The 22,032-nt window shown below is 36.3% G+C and overlaps 2 protein-coding genes across 9 annotated transcripts in view; both read right to left on the bottom strand.

Moving 5' to 3' along the window:
- Positions 1-22,032, bottom strand: part of Cacnb2 (calcium voltage-gated channel auxiliary subunit beta 2) — a 342,332-nt gene that overhangs the window by 135,224 nt on the left and 185,076 nt on the right.
- Positions 1,048-2,312, bottom strand: LOC100719559 (proliferating cell nuclear antigen-like). The gene has a single exon (XM_063237882.1). It carries the CDS (start codon positions 2,142-2,144, stop codon positions 1,359-1,361), a length of 786 nt encoding a protein of 261 aa, XP_063093952.1. The 5' UTR covers positions 2,145-2,312; the 3' UTR covers positions 1,048-1,358.

Genomic DNA, 22,032 nt, shown 5'->3' with positions numbered 1-22,032 from the left:
AGCCCTTTCAGACCAGCTCTTCTAAACAAAAATGAGCTTTAAGTTATTTGAGAATCTTATTAAACTGTGAATTCTGTAGATCCTGAGATTCTGCATTCCTAAGAAACTCTGAGGTCACTTGGAGTAGAAAGGAGTCTAATGAAAGCCACATGCATGGCTTTTTAACTTCAAATGTTTTTCAGGTGCCACATTTCAGCTGCTCACTAGGCAAACATGGCTAATGCTACCACACTGAGCAGCACACGCATAAAGGATATTTCCACCATCACAAGAGCTCTATTGGACAAGTGTTGGCTACAGCATGTCAACAGCCAACACTTCAAAAGGGGCAGCCACTTCTTAGTCGGCTCACATTAGTCTTAAAACTGAAGAGAGATACATCTTGTCCCTTTTTATAACTTCTACTGGCCTAGCTCTCCTCTTTAATGAGACATGACAAGGAAATATATAAGACAGCCCTTAGAAATGTAATATATTTTAACATGTTTCTTATTGATATATATTTCTTACTTAAAAATAAGGAATCTACAGGAAAATGACCTTAGCATAAAATGGTATTTTACCATCTCACAATAATAAAAATTCATATATGGGTGTATTATAAAATAGTTTGGATTACTATTACCTATACTGAAGTGAAGTACAGGATACATCAAATATTTAATAATAATGACAAGCCACAAGAAAAAAATTATTAATGGCACAAACAATATTTGAGTTGCAAAGAAAAAAAAGAAAGTAAGACTTTGGAACTAATAACAATAGAAAATAATTTATTTTTAAATATAACAGTTTGTAAATTTAATTTAAATAGTATAATTAATGAGATTTTTACTATAAAGCAAAGAGAAATTCCTGGAGCTCCTTTTTTTAAATGGTTATGTGGACTTCCTCTTAGAGAACAAACACAATCAAAGTTAAGTCCTCAATGAGAAATTTGATGTGTTTTAACCTTTAGGAAAAAAAAAGATGCAAATACTTAACATAAGACAAAAATCCAAATGTGGTTCCAAACCTGGATGTCTAAAGTAATAAATTTATAATGACTTTATATTTCTTTTTTTTTTAAAGTTCAAATAACTTTATTTAAATTGAAAAATAGTCAAGCCCTTTTATTATAAAGATCACCAGGAGTATTTAAGTAAGGCAGTAATTTCTAGGTTAACAACAGATTTAACTCTGGACCTTTTTAAACAAGTATAGAGAATAGAGGGGAAAAAAAGGTTATTTACAGAAAACAATTATCTACATATGTACTCAGGTACAAATTTGGTAATAGAAAAGACTTCAGTACACGCTGGCATCTCAGAAGCAGTTCTTGAATAGCTGAGTTTTTCTTTCTTGAATTTTAAGAATGCCTAAGATCCTTCTTCATCCTCAATCTTGGGAGCCAAATAGTACTTCAAATGTCCCATATCAGAAATTTTATACTCTACAACAAGGGGTACATCTGCAGACATGCTGAGTGTTACTGTAGGAGAGAGTGGAGTTGCTTTTGTAAAGAAGTTTAGATACCTCAGTGCAAAAGTTAGCTGAACAGGCTCATTCATCTCTATGGTAACAGCTTTTTCCTCTTTGTCAACGTTGCTGGTTTGTGACAACTTAATGTTTCCATTTCCAAGTTCTCCACTTGCAGAAAATTTCACTCCATCTTTTGCACATGATATCACCACAGCATCTCCGATGTGACTGAGGTCTCGGCATATACGTGCGAACTCACCAGAAGGCATCTTTACCACACAACTGTATTCTTGCTCTGGAATTCCAAGTTGTTCAACATCCAAATCCATTAACTTCATTTCATAATCGGATACTTTCTCCTGATTTGGTGCTTCGAATACTAGTGCCAGAGTGTCTGCATTATCTTCAGCTCTTAGGGTAATGATGTCTTCATTGCCAGCGCATTTCAGTATTTTGGACATGCTGGTGAGATTCACACCCATGGCCAAGTTGCGGTCACAGCGGTACGTGTCGAAGCCCTCAGAGCGCAGCGTGAGCTGCACCAGGGAGACGTGGGACGAGTCCATGCTCTGTAGGTTCACGCCGCCCGAGCTGATATCCCAGCAGGCCTCGTTGATGAGGTCCTTGAGAGCCTCCAGCACCTTCTTCAGGATGGAGCCTTGGACCAGGCGCGCCTCGAACATGGTGGCGAAGTCGCGACGACACAGCTGCACACGAGGAGGAAAGTAAAGCCCAGCCGGTTTAGGCTTCCTGAGGATAAGAGCGAGCAGGCGAAGTTGCAGCGAGAGCCTTAGACCGAGAGGAACAGAAGCAGACTGCTTCGGCTACAGCCGTTGAATACCGCCACTTCCGCCAGCGCGCTTTCAGCCCCCTTTACCCAGTCATGACTTTATATTTCAAAGAACACCAGGTCATCTAAGTTCTCTTGTCATTTTAGGGCAGCACTAACTTTTTGTTTTTTAATATAGTGACTCATGCTGTGACTGTTTAACATGACTACATACTTGAAATCTTTTTTCTTCACTGTAAAGCATATGGTTTCTCAAATTATGTAAAAAAGATACAAATTATTCATAAAAAGGCTGGCTTCTGTGCAAAATCATATATAACAGGTGTATACTCTAAACAAATGAGATCTAATTATTGAATGTTTGGATTCCTAAAATACTCTTTGGGGTGAATTCTAGGATATAATTTCTGAAAACATTTATATTCTTTATTAAAAAATAATGAAAACCAGGAATTCATTTTCTGGAATGTTGTCTTTAAAATGTTAGCACCATTCCTAGTTGGCACTGTATGCATGAGTACACCTCTTACATAGTTTAAAAATTCCGCATCAATCACAGGCAATATTGATAATAACCTCAGGGACAAGGTGTAAAGATTGTATGCATTTGGGTATTAATTACATAGAAGTTTTCTGTGAGTCATGTTGAAATGTTATAATTTTGCAATCACTTTATGTTTCTGGGAACATAGGAGTTGAGCCGTAACCTACTCTTAAAATCTTGTTCATTTGACAGAGTCCGGAAGAAAAAATACAAAAGACAAAATGGTAACTCACACTGTACCTGTTAAACACATTAGTTGAGAGACCATTTTGAAAATTAAAACAAAGCCTTCAAATCTCCCACTAGAATTACAGTCATTGTCTGTAATCTCATTCCAATGTCTAGAATACAGAAGCCAAATTAAACAGGAAACTCTGAACTCTCAACTTGCTATGCTTAGAGAATTCAGGTGCTTTTCAGTAAAGTTGTTTGTTTAGCACATGACAAGAAGTGAAACTATCTCCTTCTAATATTCCTCTACACATACCTAAAAAAAGAAATTTTGTTCTTAGTGGAATATGAGCAGACATTCATTCTTTAATACAGATTTCTTAAACTTTGCCAATAAGTTAGAAAATATAAACATTTCTAAAATCAAATCAAATTACCATCTCACTTTATCAAGATATTGAGGAATCAGAAATATAGTTACTAAATATGTATCTAATATATCAAAGAAATAGATGGCTTAAAATATCTTCCCACAATTTCAGAAATCTGTCCATAACTCAGTTTAGCTCTTTTATATACATAAAAGAAGCAGGTAGCTACATTCCTATTCTTTTGCTCTGCATATTAATTAATGTGAATTTTTATATAATTGTATGGACTAAGGTCAATACTAAATCCTAGTGATATGCTACTACTTTTTGATGTTTAAGGAAAGTACTGCTTAGAGGGAGGTTTAGTTAACAGCTTACTAAATATTTGCAAGTAGTACTCTAAAGGAAGTCACACAACCTAGAAAAACCTACTAATTCAATACTTTCAGCTATATATAACATTTCACTGGAGAAACAAAATTTTTAAAGAGTCTACATTGCCTATAGTTATACTTGCAGGGATTGTTTGAAAATCTCCTTTTAGAAGATGTTTAAAGGCATTGAAAACTCTTTTCAATCCAAGTTGGTGTATAGAAATAATACAAAATGTTACAACTAAGACAATTAGAAATTGCTTAATTTTAACTTCTGTTTTGATTTATTTCAGCATTAGTGCTGGTCCATCAGAAACGTATTATTTTATATTACTATCAATGATAGCATTTGAGCGGAAGCATTAAAAGGCAACTACAAAAAGATTTAAAAACTGATGAAGAATGCTAGATATCAGTGAGCTTAACTAGTTCTTACTGCTGTAGAACACCCACTGCCCTTGGACATTTTACACGCACACCTTGAACTGGTTTCTTAGCACACACAATAAGAAGTCCCTTTGCAGGAAGCTAAAGCACAACGTACTATTGTAATGTTTCCCCAAATGGAATACAGTGATGCCAAGGCTCTTAAAATACGTTCTTGGGCATTGAACGACAAAAAGTGATTATTTACTAGCACTAGGGGGACAATAGTAAGGCAAATTGATGAAAATTCCACATTCAGACAAAAATTAATTTTGATGTACCATGTATTTTTAAAATCTTTTTGTTTTTTGAGATGGATCCTGGTATGTTGCCTAGGCTGGTGTCAAACTGGCCGGCTTAAGCAACTTCCTGCCTCAGCCTTCTGAGTAGCTGGGACCACACTTAGTTGTGATGTAATGTATTAAATGACAATGAAAAGCAAAATACCAGGAACTTATATTCAATTTATTATTAGGAATAATCACATGAATGCCTGGGGGGATTTAGGTCAGCATCACAAGTGCCTGCCTGGCAGGTGTGAGGTTCTTAGTTTGATCCCTGGTACCCAGGGGATGGGGCGCGGGGGAAGATTAATCACATGATCCAGACATTAAAAAGCTCCTACAGTTCAGTGGAGAACCAGCAAACATAATAGTAGCTCAGGAAGACAGGAAACAGCCTTCCTGAGAAAAATTAATTTCCCATTTATTTAAAAAGGTAGAAATATTTTCTACAAATTTGAAGAACATTCAAGTGTTATTTTAAAGACATAGTCATTTACTGGATTTTATCCCCCATAAGTCATAAATAAAGATACTTGTACACAATTCCTTTCTTCCTTGACGTGGATTTGCTTTGAATTATGAATAACTGGTGTGGGAAGGTATATAAAAAATTCCATGAATACTTAATACTGTATTGCCCTCCCATGACGAATAATGTGGCCCTTTTGTCAACTTGCAGGAAGTAGATACAAAGAATGTCACATTTTTCTATCTCAACATTGTCATGCAAAGAAAACATTTCAACAAAAAATTTCATTTCCTTACAACCTTTTAAAAAATGGTAACAAAAATGTTGCCAAACATCCTTGTAGCACAAGGACAGGGATCTGCCAAGGAAGTCATTATGCTTTAATTAGAAATAGCTTGACTAAATGATGCACAGGCGTAAGAGGTTGTACAGAATGAAATACAGCAACAGGAACAGAAGTTCTATCTTGGGTAGCACTTGGAAAAATGCCAAGGCCACCAAGCCCAAGAGTTCAAGTCCTCCTGTACTTACAAAACCCTGGCTATCCAATAGTTTTAAATAAGAATGAAGGAAGACGGAGTATTATAAAAAAAAAAAAAAGGTGCTACAAACAGTATCTGGTGTTCAGATACTCTAATGAGAATTTTAAGACCAGAGAGGTTAAATTACTTAAAGTCAATCAGCTAGACTGTAGGCTGAGGGCAAACTGACTTCCAGGTGGTGCCCTTACCCAAACCCAAGGAAGGGGAACAAAAGTGACAAAGAAGTAATAATGCCTGAACCCCAGAAATACTCTTCACTACCACCTCAGTCATGAATCAGCTGTGGAGTCCAGGGCAGGTCTCGTGACTTCTCTGGGCATTTGCTTTCATCTTTACAATGAGTGAATTGGATTAGGTGAATGTCTGTAGTTCTCTCTACTTCTATCATTCTAAAATTCTGCATGTACAAAAGAAATAGCTCTATACACATACAGTAGAAATAGCTAAATATGCTACGGTAAAATCAAGAGAACTTGATGAGCATTCTTTAATCATGTTTTAAGCTCTATTATACATGATAATAAGAACAAAAGTTAGACAAAGAAATATTACATGAGAAATGGGAGTTTTGGCAGAAAGAAGAACATAGAAAGAAGAAAAAAAATAGAAATCTAGGTGAGCACAGTAGACAGATGCACAGAGGAGAAATGGTGGGACAGAGAGAGACGGTACAAAATATAAAAAGGCAAGAGGAAAGAGTAGGCTGAGATATAGAAAGAGAAGCCCAGAAAAATAATTAAACTGCATGGAAGCTTCCATATTAATAATACCATCAATAAAAATACTGCTGCTGTTCATATGTTTCTGTCACTACACGAGAGAGGATATTTCCATTTTTTGTTCTCAAATCCAAACTATAGGGATTACTTTTATTAATTATTCCATTTTGTAAGAAAAAGGAACTGTTTCTTAAAGATGTTGGACACCACATCCCATATCACACCATTACCATGAAGACAAGAAAAGGACATGAATTCATACCCTCTGGCTTGAATATTTGCTTTTCTCAGTCATATCATGATCTTGCCCAGTGATTTTTAAAAAGCACTATTGCATAGTAGCTTTGAACTTACTTGGAGACTAAAGGAAATATGTGGTACTAGTAGGTTCAAGTCCAAATTGCAGACAGTACACTCTAAGGTGCAAGATAGACGCGTCAATGAAGAACGGGATGAATGCTACACAGCACAAAACGTCATAGGAGTGGGCTCCCACAGGAACAGAGAAGGTTCCAGGGAGGGACAGGAAGAGAGCCAGACCTGTGAAGAAGCATATGGTGACTGGACACAAGAAATTCTCTGTGAAAAGTTTGGGTTGGTCCAGAGATCAAAGATGTTATGGCTGAAAAGGCAGCTGAGCCACCATCCCAGAGAGGACCTGGGCGCCAGGACAGGCCTTGTAAAATGGATCTTACAGTAAGGAGAAATTCCAGATATTTACTACATGGGGGTGGAGATGTTAAAGTCTTTATTTAGGAAATCAATTGTAAGGCTCACAGAAAGCACGACCTAGGAAGAAGAGCCACATCGGTGTTTCTTAGATATGAGAGAAGACCTGAAACAAAGTAAGGTATGAATACAAATGAGAGGGAACAGATGGACCAAAAGTCTGCAAAAGGGCATCAAGCTTTTACTCACAGCAAGCCAATGGACACATAGTTCGTGACTCATGAAGTCAATAGAGAGTTCATGTAACATGTTGCCCTCTTTGCTATAGAGTATGTGTGTGCGTGCCCTGATGGCGGAGATTAGACCCAGGGCCTTGGGGATGCTAGCCAAGTGCTCTACTACTGAGACAATGTCTTGCTGAGTCAAACAGGCTTGACTCGAACTTGTAGTCCTCTTGTCTGAGCTTCCCAAGGAGCTGCAATTTACAGGCATGTGCCACCCCCATCAGCTATTGTCATATTTTTATCTACTTGTTACTTTTTATGGACTTTAAAATCTGTTACTTCTCAGGCTACTTTTGATCTTTTTTGTTCATTTATTTTTGAGACAGGACCTCGCTATACAGTTCATGCTGGCTTAGAACTTGCTATGTAGCCCAGGCTGGCCTCGAACTCACACTGAGCCTCCTGCCTCAGCTGGGGTCAAGTGCTGGATTGTAAGTGTGCAGCACCACATCCAGCTTTTTGTTCTTTTTTATACTTAAAATGTTTTAACTCAGTTCACCTTCGATGTTCATTTTCTAAAATTACTGCAATAGTCAATTGATGGTAGAATCCAAGGAAGAACTAGTAATCACAGAAAGTAAAAGAGCAATTAGATAAAACTAATCCAATTTCTCTAATTTTTGAAGTATTTATCACCATTAACAAAGCAGTCTGAAAACATCTTTAGATAAATACTCCTCAAGTACTTACAACTAAAACAAAATAACCCATAGTATTATGAAACAAAAGGGAAAATGAGTTTTTAGAAAAACAATTTAAGCTAAAAATATCTTAATAAGGATGTTTAAGAAGTCCTTAAAAGCTAAAACATTTGACTAAAAAGGATACCTGGGATGTATGTAGAAGCATTCAGAAGTGATGTTAGTTATCATGTGAAAACTTTCAGAAAAATTGCTTATTAGTTATTAAACTAACTGATTTAACTGTATAAATACATAGTAATAATAAAATGAAAGTTAGAAATAGAAGTTGCTTTGGGGAATGACAATTAAGAATTTCATCTTAGATCTGCTAATAGTGGTAGAGTAAACATGGAGAGATGCATAAAAAAGGAATTGGACTTCTACAGTAGTATATATTAATTGTACAGATAATGGGTTTTTCTCTGACATCTAGGTACAGCAGAGCTACATAATATACTTTACTTCCATTCCTCATTCTGTCCCCTCCCTTCATTCTCTCTTCCTTTCCCTCATCTCCTCCCCCCATCTCTAACAGCCTTCATTTTCTTTTATGTCATCTTCTTTTTTCTTTTCTAGGTTCTTCATATGACAGAAAATGTGATTTTGACTTTCTTATTCTGGATTATTTCACTTAAGGTGATGATATCCAGTTCCATCCATTTTTTTGGCAAATGGCATGATTTCATTCCCTGTTATGGCTGAATAATATTTCATTATGTATATTGTACATTTTCTTTACCATCTGTTGATGACATAAACTGGCTCAATATCCTGGCTATTGTGAATTGTGCTGCAATAACCCTAAGTATGCAGGTATCTCTATTGCTTTCTGACTTTAATTTCTTCAGTATACAAAAGAGTAACACAGCTGGATCATATGTCGCTCTGTTTTTAGTTTTTGAGGAACTTCCATATTGATTTCTTTAGTTGCTATACTAATTTACATTTCTATCAATAGTGTAGAAGGACTTACTGTTTTTGTATTCTTGATAATAGCCATTCTGATTAGGATGAGAGAGATTAACTATATAGCTTTGGATTGCATTTTTCTAATGGCTAAAAATGTTGAACAATTTTGCATATACTTATTGACCATTTATACTACTTTTTTTGGAAAGGTATCTATTCAGCCAGGTCATTTGCCCCTTGATTGATGGAGGGTTCTTTTTTGATTATTTTAGTTTTGTATATATTTTGGATATTAATACTCTGACTGAATGGTAGCTGGCACAGATCTTTTCCCATTCTGTAGGTCTGAGAACTTCCACTCATAGGCAGTGAACTAATGGTACACGAACTGTATGTATCACTGAAAACCCTAAAAGGTTTGTCATCAATGCTATAGGCTGTCTCTTTACCTTATGGATTTTCTTTTGAACAAGAGAAACTACAGAAACTACATCAACACATGGAGTTTGAATAATATACTTTTGATAAGTTAGTTTCTGAAGAAATCAGAGAAAGATTAAAAATTCCTAGAAATGAATGATTAAAAAATCCCTAGAATCAAATGATGCTGAAAATGGAACATGCCATAATCTGTGGGGGAGAATGAAAGCAGTCTTGAGAGGAACATTTAGAAACGTTAAGTAAACAACCTAACAATGCATCACAGGTCCTAGAGAGATAAGAAACCAAGCCCCAAACCAGTAGAAGCAAAGAAATAATAAAGATTTGAAGAAGTTACTGAAATAGAGAGTAAAAAACAACACAAAAGATGAATGAAGCAAAGAGTTGGTTCTCTGAAAAGATAGCAAGACTGATAAACCCTTACCTACACTAACCAAAACAAGAGAAAGAAGACCCAGATTCTTAAAATTAGAGATGAAAAGGATGATATTTCAATAGATACCACTGAAATCCACAGGATTATTAGAAATTATTTTGAAAATTTATATAGAATAAATTATAGAACTTAGAAGAAATGGATAAATTTCTAGACACATATGACCTACCAAAGTTGAACAAAGAAGAAATTTAAAAATTTAAACAGATCAACAACAAGCAGTGAGATTGAAGAAGACATTAAATATCTCTCAACAAAGAAAGTCCCTGGACCAATGGATTTACTGCTTAATTTTACCAGGCCCCCCTGAACAAGTAGATTTGCTAAGTCTACCAGACCACTAATGCTCTGCAGACTATCCCTGAAAGAGAAAAAAAGATGTTTCTAAATTCATTCTACAAAACCAGTATTACCGTAACACCAAAACCAGATGAAGACTCAACAAAAAACTATGGGTCAATATCCTTGAAGAACACAGATGCAAAAATTCTCAATAAGATTCTTGCAAACAGAATTTAAAGACTACATACAATGACCAAGTTGGTTTTATACCAAGGATGCAAGAATGGTTCAACATATGTAAACAATCCATATAATACACTACATAAATATAACCAAGAATGAAAAATCACATGATCATCTCAATAGACACAGGAAAAAAAACTTTGACAAAATTTGACATCATTTCATGATAAAAACATTGAAGACACTAAGCATAGAAGGATTCTTCCTTAATAAAAACTGTATACAACAAATCTGCCATCATACTAAATAAAAAAAAACTAAGTGTTTCTTCTACAATTCAGAATGAGATAAAACTGTCCACTCTTACCAATCCTATTCAATATTGCACTTAAAATTTTAGCTAGGGGGCAATTAGGCAAGAGAAAGAAAAGTGTTACAGGAAAGTAAGAAGTCAACTTAATCCTGTTTGTAAACAAAGCAATCCTTTACTTAGAAGACCTTAAAAACCTTCCAACAGAAGACTTTTAGACCTGACAGATTCAGCAAAGTGGCAGGATACTAAGTTAACATGCAAAAATCAACAAAGTTGCGGTACACCAATAATGAACCCAATGAAAAAAAAATCAGAAAAATAATTCCATGCAAAAACCTTAAAATACCCGAAGACATCTAATCAAAGAGATGAAAGACTTTTATAACGAAAATTACACAAAGTGGAAGAGGACATGGGAAGAGTGAATTCTCTTGTTCAATGATAGGCAGAATTTTGTTAAAGTGATCATACTACCAAATGTGATCTACAGATTTAATGCAATCCCCATCGAAGTACCAATGATACTCTTCACACAGCTAGAAAAAACAACCCTAAGATACATATGAAAACACAAAAAGACCCAGCACAGTCAAAGCAGTCCTTCGTGAAAGAGTAGTGGCATAATAACAGATAAGAGGACCAATGGAATAGAGGACACAGAAACAAATCTACACCACTGTAGCCATCTGATTCTTGATTAAGGAGGCCACAAACACGTTGGAGCAACGATATCTGCATTCACAAATGGTGTTGGGAAAACTGGATACCCATATATATATATGTTGAAGCACCATCCCTAGCTTTTATCCTGTACTAAATTTCATTCAAAATAAATCAAAGAGCTAGATCTAAGATATGAAACTTCAAAGCTGCTAGAAGAAAATACAGGAGAAGTTCTTCAAGGGACAGGCACAAAGACTTCCTGAGCAGGACTCCAACAGTGCAGGAGATAATAACAAGGATGAACAAGTGGAAGTTGTAGAGTGTATTTAAGGAGGGCTACACAAAGGTGATGGGGTTGAATCTGGAGCAGAGATGGAAACTTCAGGAGAGAGCTTCTCACCATAGATAAATACAGTTTAAGGTACAGCTTTAAAGAACACACACATTTAACCCATGAGGGGAAAAGTCAGATAAAAATGGGAAGTTCTGTTCAGAGGAGTGGGAGGCAGAGAAAAAGAAAGAGATAAAGGAGGGGCAAGCGAGGGACTTAAAAATAGGTTAGAAAAATCAACATTGTAGACAACAACCCCTGGCTTTAGTAATCAGGGAAGCATTCATGTTTCTTTCTACCACTAGCAGGAAATTTCACTAGTTTGGTAACGAAGGGTAGTGGAAGAACATGGATTTTGAAATCAGCTAACTTTGCTCAGCTATGGCCTGCTGTATATTTAGCAGACTTGCTGTTCTGCCACCCAAGATCTAGGATGGCCTAATAGCTTAGGAGGGCAGGCTCTGGAGCCCACTCCTTCACAGCTGACTGTCACAATCCAGCTTGGCTCTGGGGTCCAAGTCACCGTTTACAATTCTGTGCCTCCATTTCTTTTCCCTATCTGAAAATAGAAATAATAATAGATCAGCCACACAAGACTCTTGTGAGCTATAGATGAATCGGTAGATACACAACAAATGTTAGTTAAAATAATACTAGTTTTGCATTGAGTCTTAATTTCCTGCTCTATGACAGAGAAAATACCATGTATTTCTGAGGTTACCTGAACTAGTGATGTCAAAGAAATCTCAGTGTTAATTGTCCTCTTCTTAGAATGTTGTTTCATCAATGTATTAATGTCATACGTTTTCCTTTGTGCCTCTTCTGTGATATGTTAGACTTCTTCATAAGTCTATCTTGCAACCCTAAGTGGAAGATCATGTTTTTGTATTTGTGGCTTAATTTACTACAGACTAGTTTGGTTTCGTTTCTCCCAAGGACTCCAGAGGACTATGTATAAAAGTATGGATCATAAAAATCAATCTTAACATCAAAACATTTAGAGAATAAGTATCAACATTAAAAAGTTAGGGTTAGTCCACATGTTGATTTAAAAACATTACTTATAAACTCCAACCACCATCTAAAACCAAATCTAGCTTTTGAAGGGGGTAAAGATATGCTACTTAGAGACTCTACTTTAGTTTGAAGTTGAGTTGTAAAATCGATTCTAAAGTGAAAAAAATGGAAAATGATAACCAGTGCTTAAAGGTTATTTGGACTCCCAAAATGTTCCTTTGAGTCATGACCATTTGTGTGATTATTTTTTAGTTAGTTGAAGCATTAAGTCTTCCCATATCCCAAGAACCTACTATATGGAAGGGTTTCCTTGGGAGACTACTTAAAATGTTTCTAATATTGTCTTGTATGTGAAAAGAACAATAAAAAAAGATTTGGATTGAAATATTTTGGTCCATGATACTATACAGACAGACATAAGGAATTTATAAATAACTAAGCTATTCTTGGGCTTTTATTTTTATTCTACTGTTTGTTTCTTGAGCATAATTCACACCTCTTTGTCATCAACCTGACTTCCTTCCTCTGCCTTTTATTCCTAGTCAGCTTTCTCATCATTATCAACTGACTAAACTATCAACAGTAAGTATTCTGAATTAAAGAAAACAGCACACTACAATTACCATTCATGGGAAATTCAGGTGTCACAGTACAGTAAGAAAATAGTATGAAGACAGTAAACTCATTAGAGCTGGAAATAGTCTCTTGAACAGCTATATTTCAACAACACCTGGCACATAGTAGTTGCTCAGTGAACACTGACTGGAAGAAGGTAAGAATGTGTTTTTCTATTTCCACATGTTCCTATCCATTCATTCCTTAATATTTGTCATATATTTCAAGAATACAGATACTGTGCTGTACGTCAGTTCTGTGGTTGACAAAACAAACATAGTTCTTGCCCTTAATAGAACTTCTTGGCTAGACTAGAGCTGAAAAGGGTATTCCAGAAATCTATTGCAGCATTTTTAATTGGTCAAGGATCCTACTTTGTACACAATTCTATGAAATGATGAACTGCACAAACAACTTCATGACATGTGAATATCCTGCCATAACTTCTAGAGGTAAAGAGCTTGCTTATAAAACTCTCAAGAACCTGGAATCTAACTCTATTTTACATCAGAGGACAAAGATTTTTGCCTAGATATAAAGTATATTGAATTTTCTAGAAATAAACGTACTGTATAAATCAATGGTAGACAGTAGCTTGTTTAGAACTTTTCAAAAGTTAAGCATTATCACCAAAAGCCACACGTGTGTCCCATACTTCTGTTTTGTCTTTGTCTTTGCAGTGTGTGGTACCAATCCCAGAGCCCCACACAGGCTAGACAAGCACTCCTCCGCTGAGCAACCTGCCCAGCCCCACCGTTGTGAATCAGTCTGGACACTTACCTTAGCGATGCTTCCCACATAGAAGGAAGCACCTGGCCATTCTATCACACTTTCTACTGTGGTTGTGAGGCACAATTACAAACTGAAACCTCTCATCAAGAAGAGCTAACTTACATAGTACTTTTCACTATTTTAGGCCAAGAGTCTTAGGTTCAAAAATTTCATGTCAGTCGTTTCCACTAATTATGAAGTTCACTGCAAGGATCATAAGAAGGTGGGTTGAAATTCACATAAAAGAAACCCAGCTTGGCTACAGACATAGCTCAGTGGTAAAGTGCCTGACTGGAGTGCGCAAGGCCCTCAGTTGATCCCCAGCCCTGCTAAGTAAATAAATAAGAAATATGGTCTGGTATAAATTTGAACCCCAATCATCAATCATTGATGGATCACCAATTGATCAATCAATCAATTGCATTTGTAAGAAACAAATAAACTAGGAGTTATAACAGAAAACATTGGGCAAAACCACTTCACTGAGGTTAGGGAAAACTCTGAGAAATCCCAGTTTAACTGAGCCCTTCAGATTGGAGGAAGCAACAGAGAACAACATTCCTGATAAAAGAACAAAGGTAAAATATCTGATAATAGAAAAAACTAGACATGTTGGAGGGGTTAGAAAGTATCAGTGGGATGAGGAAAAGGAATCCTGAGGTGCAGGTGTAGGGCTTCCTGAAATTAGCACAATGTAGAGCAATTGCCCAATAGGTTTGGGATTTTAGGTAGTGAGGCCTCAATGTGGCAGACAAAGCACAGCATGTTGGTACCTTGTTCTTCCAGGAGCTCCTGCCATGAACTGACATCAAGGTATGTAAGGAACATGGCAGCACACAGGGCCACACTGACACATCGATGGCAGGGGTCAGGTCTCCTGGAATCTAAAGGATGCTACTTCCTTGGGATGTCAGAGTTCCAGTGAAAGAACCAGGGGGAAAACCCTCCAAAAAGTTAGGAGAAGAAAATCAGCTCACTCTGGGGGAGCATAATCAGCCCATCTTACACCAGATCCTTCTCTGATGGTAACTAGGGAGAGCTATGAACTCAGTAGTAGCTCTACCATTGCATGAAAACAAAAAAGACTACATTTATTCAAGTGTGACCTTTGTTCTCATTTGTTACAATAATATATGTCATCCTGTGAATAAATTATAAACTTAACACCAAATAGGAAATTTAACTTTAAAAGAATACTAGAATTTTCTTTTTCAATATAGTGACTTTTCTAGGTTTATACTAAGCATACAAGAACTATATGGTTCAAAAAGATAAGCTCCTTGTCCAGCACCCCTAAAATCTAGAAAGGTCAAATAACAAGAGGTATCAGAAGTACTATGTTAAGCACCTTGAAACACTGTAATAGCTTTACTTCAGAATTGACTCCTGAAGAAAGAAACCACAAGTTTCTCTGTAGCCGTGCTGTGTTTTAATGCTTTGGAGCTGCTAATCCATGTAAAGACCATGCAATAATGAATCTGTTTTCATAACCAACAGACTTCATTCCCTCCAAGTGGTCTGTCTTACTTCTCAGAAATACACTACACCTCTGCTTTTGGACCTCTGGCCCCAGTGTATACTGGAACTCTTTTAATGAAGGCGCTGCCTCCCACACCTCCATGGCTCTAATTGGAAAACAAAGCAATAAGTAAAAACAGCAATAACAAAATGCAGATTTTGTTTTTTGGGTACTGGGATCAAACTTATGACCAGCACTTGCCAGGCTAGTGCTTATGCCATGGAGCTAAACCCCAGCCCCGAAGGTGCAGAGTTTTAACAAATGACCCCAGCTGTTTGCACTCTTTATTTCGCTGTGACTTCAGCTGCACCCAATACCTCTGATCGCTCTGCTTCTGGCCCCAACACAACCAGTGATGCCAGAATCTTGGAATTTTATCAAGGCTTGGGCAAGAAGGTGGAGGGAACACAAGGGGAGGAGGGCTGGCTGGGGTTGGGACAGGGTAACTTAGAAAGTTTTCATGGGATGTCACCGAGGAGACTGTTCCCAAGAGAAGACAGATGACCAAGCAAGCAGTTTAAGGGTCCAAGTTGTGAGGAAAGATACATCCTAATGATTAACAAATTAACACCTCACTATCATCTTGTGTTTTATTATTTTCATGAGTGCCATACTATATTTGCTCCTGGAGGTCCATAGGGTCATATCAGCATTATTTCAAATATAAAGATAAGGAGTTTGACTCAGAGATACTGGGTGATTCATTCAATATTGCTCAACTCACTGGGGCCTGCTCTAGGTTTTTGAAGGGTCATAAATTCCATTTTAATACATATCAAGTACTCAGCAAGCAACCAGAAACTCTCTAGAATTGAAAAGCTTTCAACCTATTACTCAAAATGTAGACGTGATCTATGTATGCCTAGAAGGATTTGTTGTTTATACTAGAAATAAAATTTTGCTCATGATACTTTATTATAATGACTTTGGAAAAAGAGGTTGATATTGAGTATTGTCAGAGAAAACAGACATCCTAGGTAATATGACTAATAGGAAGCCCTTCCTAGCCCAGAGAAATATAGGGAAAGTCTTTGAGAACTAAACTGGAAATCTAAATTCAGATCCTCAAACTAGATTTCAGTGAATAAGAAGTGTCGACACTTCATCCTACCTGGAGTAATACATTCTCTCTCTTCCCACACATTTGCTTTCTTTTTTCCTTCCATGTAGTTTTAGATGTGTTTGTGATAATTTTACTTTGATGTGTACCTTGGAGTGAATCAACACATACTGATAAATGTGAAGAAAACAAGTACTTATGCACTTACTTTATATGAAAAAGATATTAAGATACAAAAGTTGAGAAGCCATATGTCCTGAAAACGAAAAGTTTTCCAAGTCAATAAAATGTAATCTTTTAAAGTCCAGCTCTAATTTTAAAACATGAGATCCATCAGGATTAAAACATAAGCCATGTTATTGTTTAATAATCATACTTTTCTACAAAAAGATGATCAGGTGTCTCATTATATTTCATTATCTTTTTATTGAACAAATTAAATTTTCCTAGCACTAAACAATATTTCAGACTAAGAAGACTTTATTAAAGTATCTCTTAATTTACAGCTTTACTAGAAATGGTGTATATGATAGGTTCCAAATACACTCTGCCACTCTGCTCAAAGCTTTTATTGATACTAATGTACATACTCTCTCATTGGCTTCCATGATGAGAAGTTCAATAGAACTAGGTAATAATATCAAAGATGTTAAATATTACCTGAGAAACATTCTCCCTTAACAAGGTCAAATATTGTGAAATGTTTCCTTTCAGTTTTTCTTGGAAAACAGTTCTGCAACGAAACCCTTGTTATTCACATAACAATTAAATAGATACCTACATTTTTGAAAAATACCAAGTCGAATTAAGAGAAACTCTTCCAAAGCAACAACTCTCAAAACAAATCAGAATGGTTATAAATGGAATTAATTCCTAGAATACTCTTAGGCCCTGTACTTGTTATCATTCATTTATTATTACTGGTCCTTCTCTCTGTCCCAGTTTATCAGCCCCACTGTTCTTTGTTTCAGTGTCCTTCCATTATAGCATTAGTCACTGATCAAATTCCATAGCGTAAGAGCCTTCTCACAGTGGCGACATGTGCTATCTTCATAGCCTGTAGATAAAGCAGTTATGTTCCCTAGTGTGGCAGCAATGAACACAATGAGAAGGCATGTGTTTTCCTGTTTCATGGAGGAGCCCTGGGGTGCAAATGTGATATGCAGAGGTCGCCTCAATTCCTGCAGTCTGAAATGTAAGCTGAATATCGAGTAGAGGAGGCATCACCTCTTATCAGGATAAGAAAGAGGTACAATGAAGCTGACATGGACCCTAAAATGTACGTTTAGGTTGCAGACTCCTTTGGTGACTGGGTTAATCTAGACAGTTATACTAGAACACCAGCCTGAATACGTGGCAGGAAGTGACCTGTGAAAACGTCCTCTGTCAAAAGCCCACAAGCAGGTCAAGCCAAATATTCTTTTTAGTATACTCTGAAATAGCTTTGGAGAAAACATCAGGAGAGGAGAGAACATGAAATGCTTGATTTGTATTTTCAGCATTATAATCCTCTATTTTCTTAGGTTTGTGAAAACTTTAGCTACTTTGCCTTGTTGAATTGATGAACTAATCAGAAAAAAGCATTTCATGGATAAACACATTTAAAAAGGGACTTTACAATTTTGAAATATGTATGATTCTGGAATCTTAAATTATGTTAGACTTCTTCCTAATTCCATAATTAGAAACCTGATTTAGTTCATTGTGTTGAGCTGAATTAATCTCATTTCCTTTGTTCCACATTAAGGGTGGACCGGAAATTATGCAAATATACTGGATTGGAAATTATTTTTCTTGGCTTGTGCAGACCACTTGGTTTTCTGTAGTAGAATGAAAAAGGTCAAAAATGGTAAAAATGGAGTAACATGTATTCCTAAGAAAACTGTAAAAACTATTTTGAAATTTCTGCCTGGCAAGTAGTTTTTAAGCTCATTACTTCACCTAACTAAAAATATAAGTAAAATAAGGTAAACTATGAGACAATAATTAAAAGATAGCAAAATCAATAAAGATCTTGGCTTGGTCCAATTTATGAGTCTTATTTTATCACAGAATTATCATGTAATCCATCAGGATGGTGGGATACAGTGTCATGTGATCCTAAGTTTATAACTGCAAAACATACAAACAAAAAGAACAATAGAACCCAGTGGAAAATCTGGTTATGAACACATATTCTAGCAAAGAAAAAAAAAAGGGTAGGAAATGGCGTCCATACAGTCTTTACAAAAATGGGTTTCATATACAAGTACATTCCCTGTGAGAATTATGTCTGTGTTCTTGTTTTTCAGAAAAATAGCAGGGACACAATGCTTAGAAAAATAGCAGGGAAACAATGCTTAGCTTTTTTTTTTATTTCCAAGTGATTATTTCATGAAATATGAGACTTTTTAATAAAATGTCTTGTTTACAGGGACTAAAAATGATTTCTAATGCACATGCTAATTTTGAGATGATCTTGGTAGAAGGCCTGTGGGGGGCATTGCCTGTGACTCTGCCAAAGAAGGCAGGAAACTGCTAGCTGCTGGCTTGGCTGCCTGCAGGCCTGGGAGGGTTGGTGAATGCTCTCACCTGCCGCTCCAGACTCTTAGGCTCAAGGTCAGCCAGGTGAACCTGCCTGAAGACCTGGGAACCCGAGTCCCCATTCCTAAAAGAAAGCTGTCTGCAAGGGAAGACAAAGCAGTCAAGGATCACAATAAGTAGAGGCAAAACACCACCAAGAACAATAAAGGCACGGGCAGGTCTACCTGTGCCCCATGTTCCCATGAGGCTGTTCACCAGCTTCCAATTCCTGCTTTGCCATGATACCCCTATGATCCTAAACGGGATTCCTGTAGATTCTCAATCTGCACAATAAAGTGTCTTTTTCACTGGGTTACTGCATCAAGAAAGTTTGAGCAAGAAACATTAGGTCTCATATAACATACACACTCAGAACAGGGCTTTTAAAATTGCACTTAATGGCCACCGCCACTCTACTTTGTCTTTCTGTGAATTAATTTACTGTTCCACATATCTTATGTAAGTGGAGTCATGCAATATTTGTCCTTGGATGTCTGGCTTATTTCCTGTAGCAGACTGTCTTCAATTTTAATGACATTCTAAAGGCCAGGGTTATGCTGTAGAGTGGAAAATAGTCCCACAAAAGTCATGCATTCTTGCTCAGCTGTAGAAATTGAACCAATATTTATTTTGTCAACATCAAAGCAGATATTACACTGATAATCAGGAACCGTTATTGTTTAAAAACAATCACTGTTATTACCTTTGGTAGCTTTATTAATCTGAGGTTTAGTGAAAATTGTTTTTCCTGGGATCTCTTTAAACAAGTAACTTTTAACATCTCTACCAGTGTCTTATCTCAGCTGTAGCACCTATTGCTTCAAAAACCATACAGGAGTCAAGAGCAGGCTCTCATGGAAACTCCAATCATGCCGATGAGTCCTTACAAAGTTCTGCGATTGCCTACCCTTCATATGAAATGGAAAGAAAAAGGAGTAGATTTGAGGTCCCTTTAAAATACAAACTTTCTGTTTGTTTTGAGACAGGGTCTCACTATGTGGTTCAGGTAATCCTGCCTCCAGTGCTGGGATTACAAGGCGTATGCCATAATACCTGGCAAAATATAAACTTTTACTAAGTTCAAATTGAGTCCACATAGCCATGTACAACCCTTGACAGTGTAATACGTGTATCTTAACTCATTTTAAACAGACAATTTGTGAAGCTATTCTAATCATTGCCACTCAATAAATACTAAATCATAACTGAATTTCACAACTTGCAAATTTTCAGCTGATCTTTTTATTTATGTCTACAGAGATTCATGATTCTTTATTCCTCCGTAACACAAATATCTTTGTATCTCATTATATTATCCAAGTACATGGCAACTTCCCTAGCCAGAGGCCACACTCATGCATAACTCCACTTAGATAGCATTCAATGCAAAATACCGGGCATGAGTGATTAACATTTTTGGCAATAACACGACTTTACTTTTTCCTATAATGTTACAGTTGAGTAACATAAAACTCTTTTAAAAACACTCAAACAACAACTTAGAATTATTCCCAGCCCACTGTCAAACCCTGGAAGCTGAGCTGTGCTAGTGGCTCAAAACCTCCTGATGTGGAAACTCAGCCTTGAAAGGTTCTTTACAAGCATTTTTATCAAACATTAAACTCTATAAAATTAAAACACAAAAATGACCAAAAGCTTCTGTACCCAAAAGCAAGGCTCTAGACTCATCAGGTTTCGTGCTGTAGAAATACCCATATTGCTGACAGCAAAATATCAGTATCAAGCATTCATTTCTCAACCATTCATGAGGGTTTTGAAAAAATGACCAAACAATAGACACCTATTGTGAGGTGCAGTACTTTGAATATAATGCGTCACCTTTGCGGCCCTTATAACCTTGTCAACACAGATGTGGATAATGTATATCACCTTCATTTTAGAGACTATAAAACAATTCTGGAGATTTTAATCCACTTGCTCCAAAACTAAGACAGCAGTGTTCAAATCAAGAAATAAATCTTATAGTTAAGATGATTATGCTACAAATTTTATTAGTTCTTGGAACAAAACAGTTAACATTCATAGAATTGGATCAATTTTACATGTTTGTGTCTGGTAATCTGAGGAATTCTTTTGAAAATTACTATGTAAAATAACAACCTTAGTTATATTCCTACCACTTTGTTTTCAAGGCCTATATTGTCATTGTTTTGGCTCTTTGCTATTGTTATTTATTTGTTTTTGTTTCTTATTTTTCTAGTAATTTGTTTGTTTTGTTTTGCTTTTACCTCTAATGCATAAGGGATCGATGTACATGTAGAGACTTACACATGCCTAGAACTTCTCCTAAACAGTTTACGAGAATTCACTGTATTATGTGGGATGATATGAACAGCTACTTCAAAGAAAAAGAGACATTATAGTAGCTATTGCTGATTTACTATTGTCATGCTGTGAAATCCAGTAATGCGTTTATTCTTTGTTTGAGTGGCTTTAGTCTGTTTTGTATTTTTAATTTCAACATATATGAAGGTGTGGACAGCTATTTGAAGAGAATAGGAGACATTACAGTAGCCAGTGTTGACTTTCCTATTGTCTGGTTTTGAAGGCCTGTAATGCCTTCATTACTCTGTTCTGATCAGTTTTATACTATTTTGTTCTGTATGAATTCATTGTGTGTGAAGATATAGACAACTATTTAGGAGAAAACAAGAGACATTACGGTAGCCAGTGATGATCTGTTGTCTTGCTTTGAAATCCTGTGTTCCATTGTTGTCTTCTGATCTGCTTTGTTTTATTTTGTTATGTTTAGTTTAACCCTCTTCAAAGTAAAAAAAAAAAAGAGAGAGAAAGAAATCTTAATCTCCTCCTTTAAAGGACATGGAGGTATCTTCTCATCTTATCGTATCTCATTTGCAAAAGTTCTATTTTCCTTATCTTTTATTTTGCTCTTTACTGTATTTTGGGTTTCTCATATAAGGGAAACTATGTAACATTTAAGTTCATGTGTCTTACTCACTTCACTTAACGTTATGGTCACAGGTGTATCCATTTCCCTACAAATGATTCAAGTTTATTCCTGTCTTTACAGTAGCACTCTTTTTTTTTTTTGTATCAGGGATCAAATTCACAACCTGGCACTGCCAGGCAGGTGCTTATGCTGCTGAGCTAAATCTCCGGCT

Source organism: Cavia porcellus, unplaced genomic scaffold, assembly GCF_034190915.1.
Source record: "Cavia porcellus strain 051 isolate PalLab524CR breed Dunkin Hartley unplaced genomic scaffold, mCavPor4.1 scaffold_27, whole genome shotgun sequence".
Lineage (NCBI taxonomy): Eukaryota > Metazoa > Chordata > Mammalia > Rodentia > Caviidae > Cavia > Cavia porcellus.
This window is presented reverse-complemented; position numbering and strand designations above follow the sequence as displayed.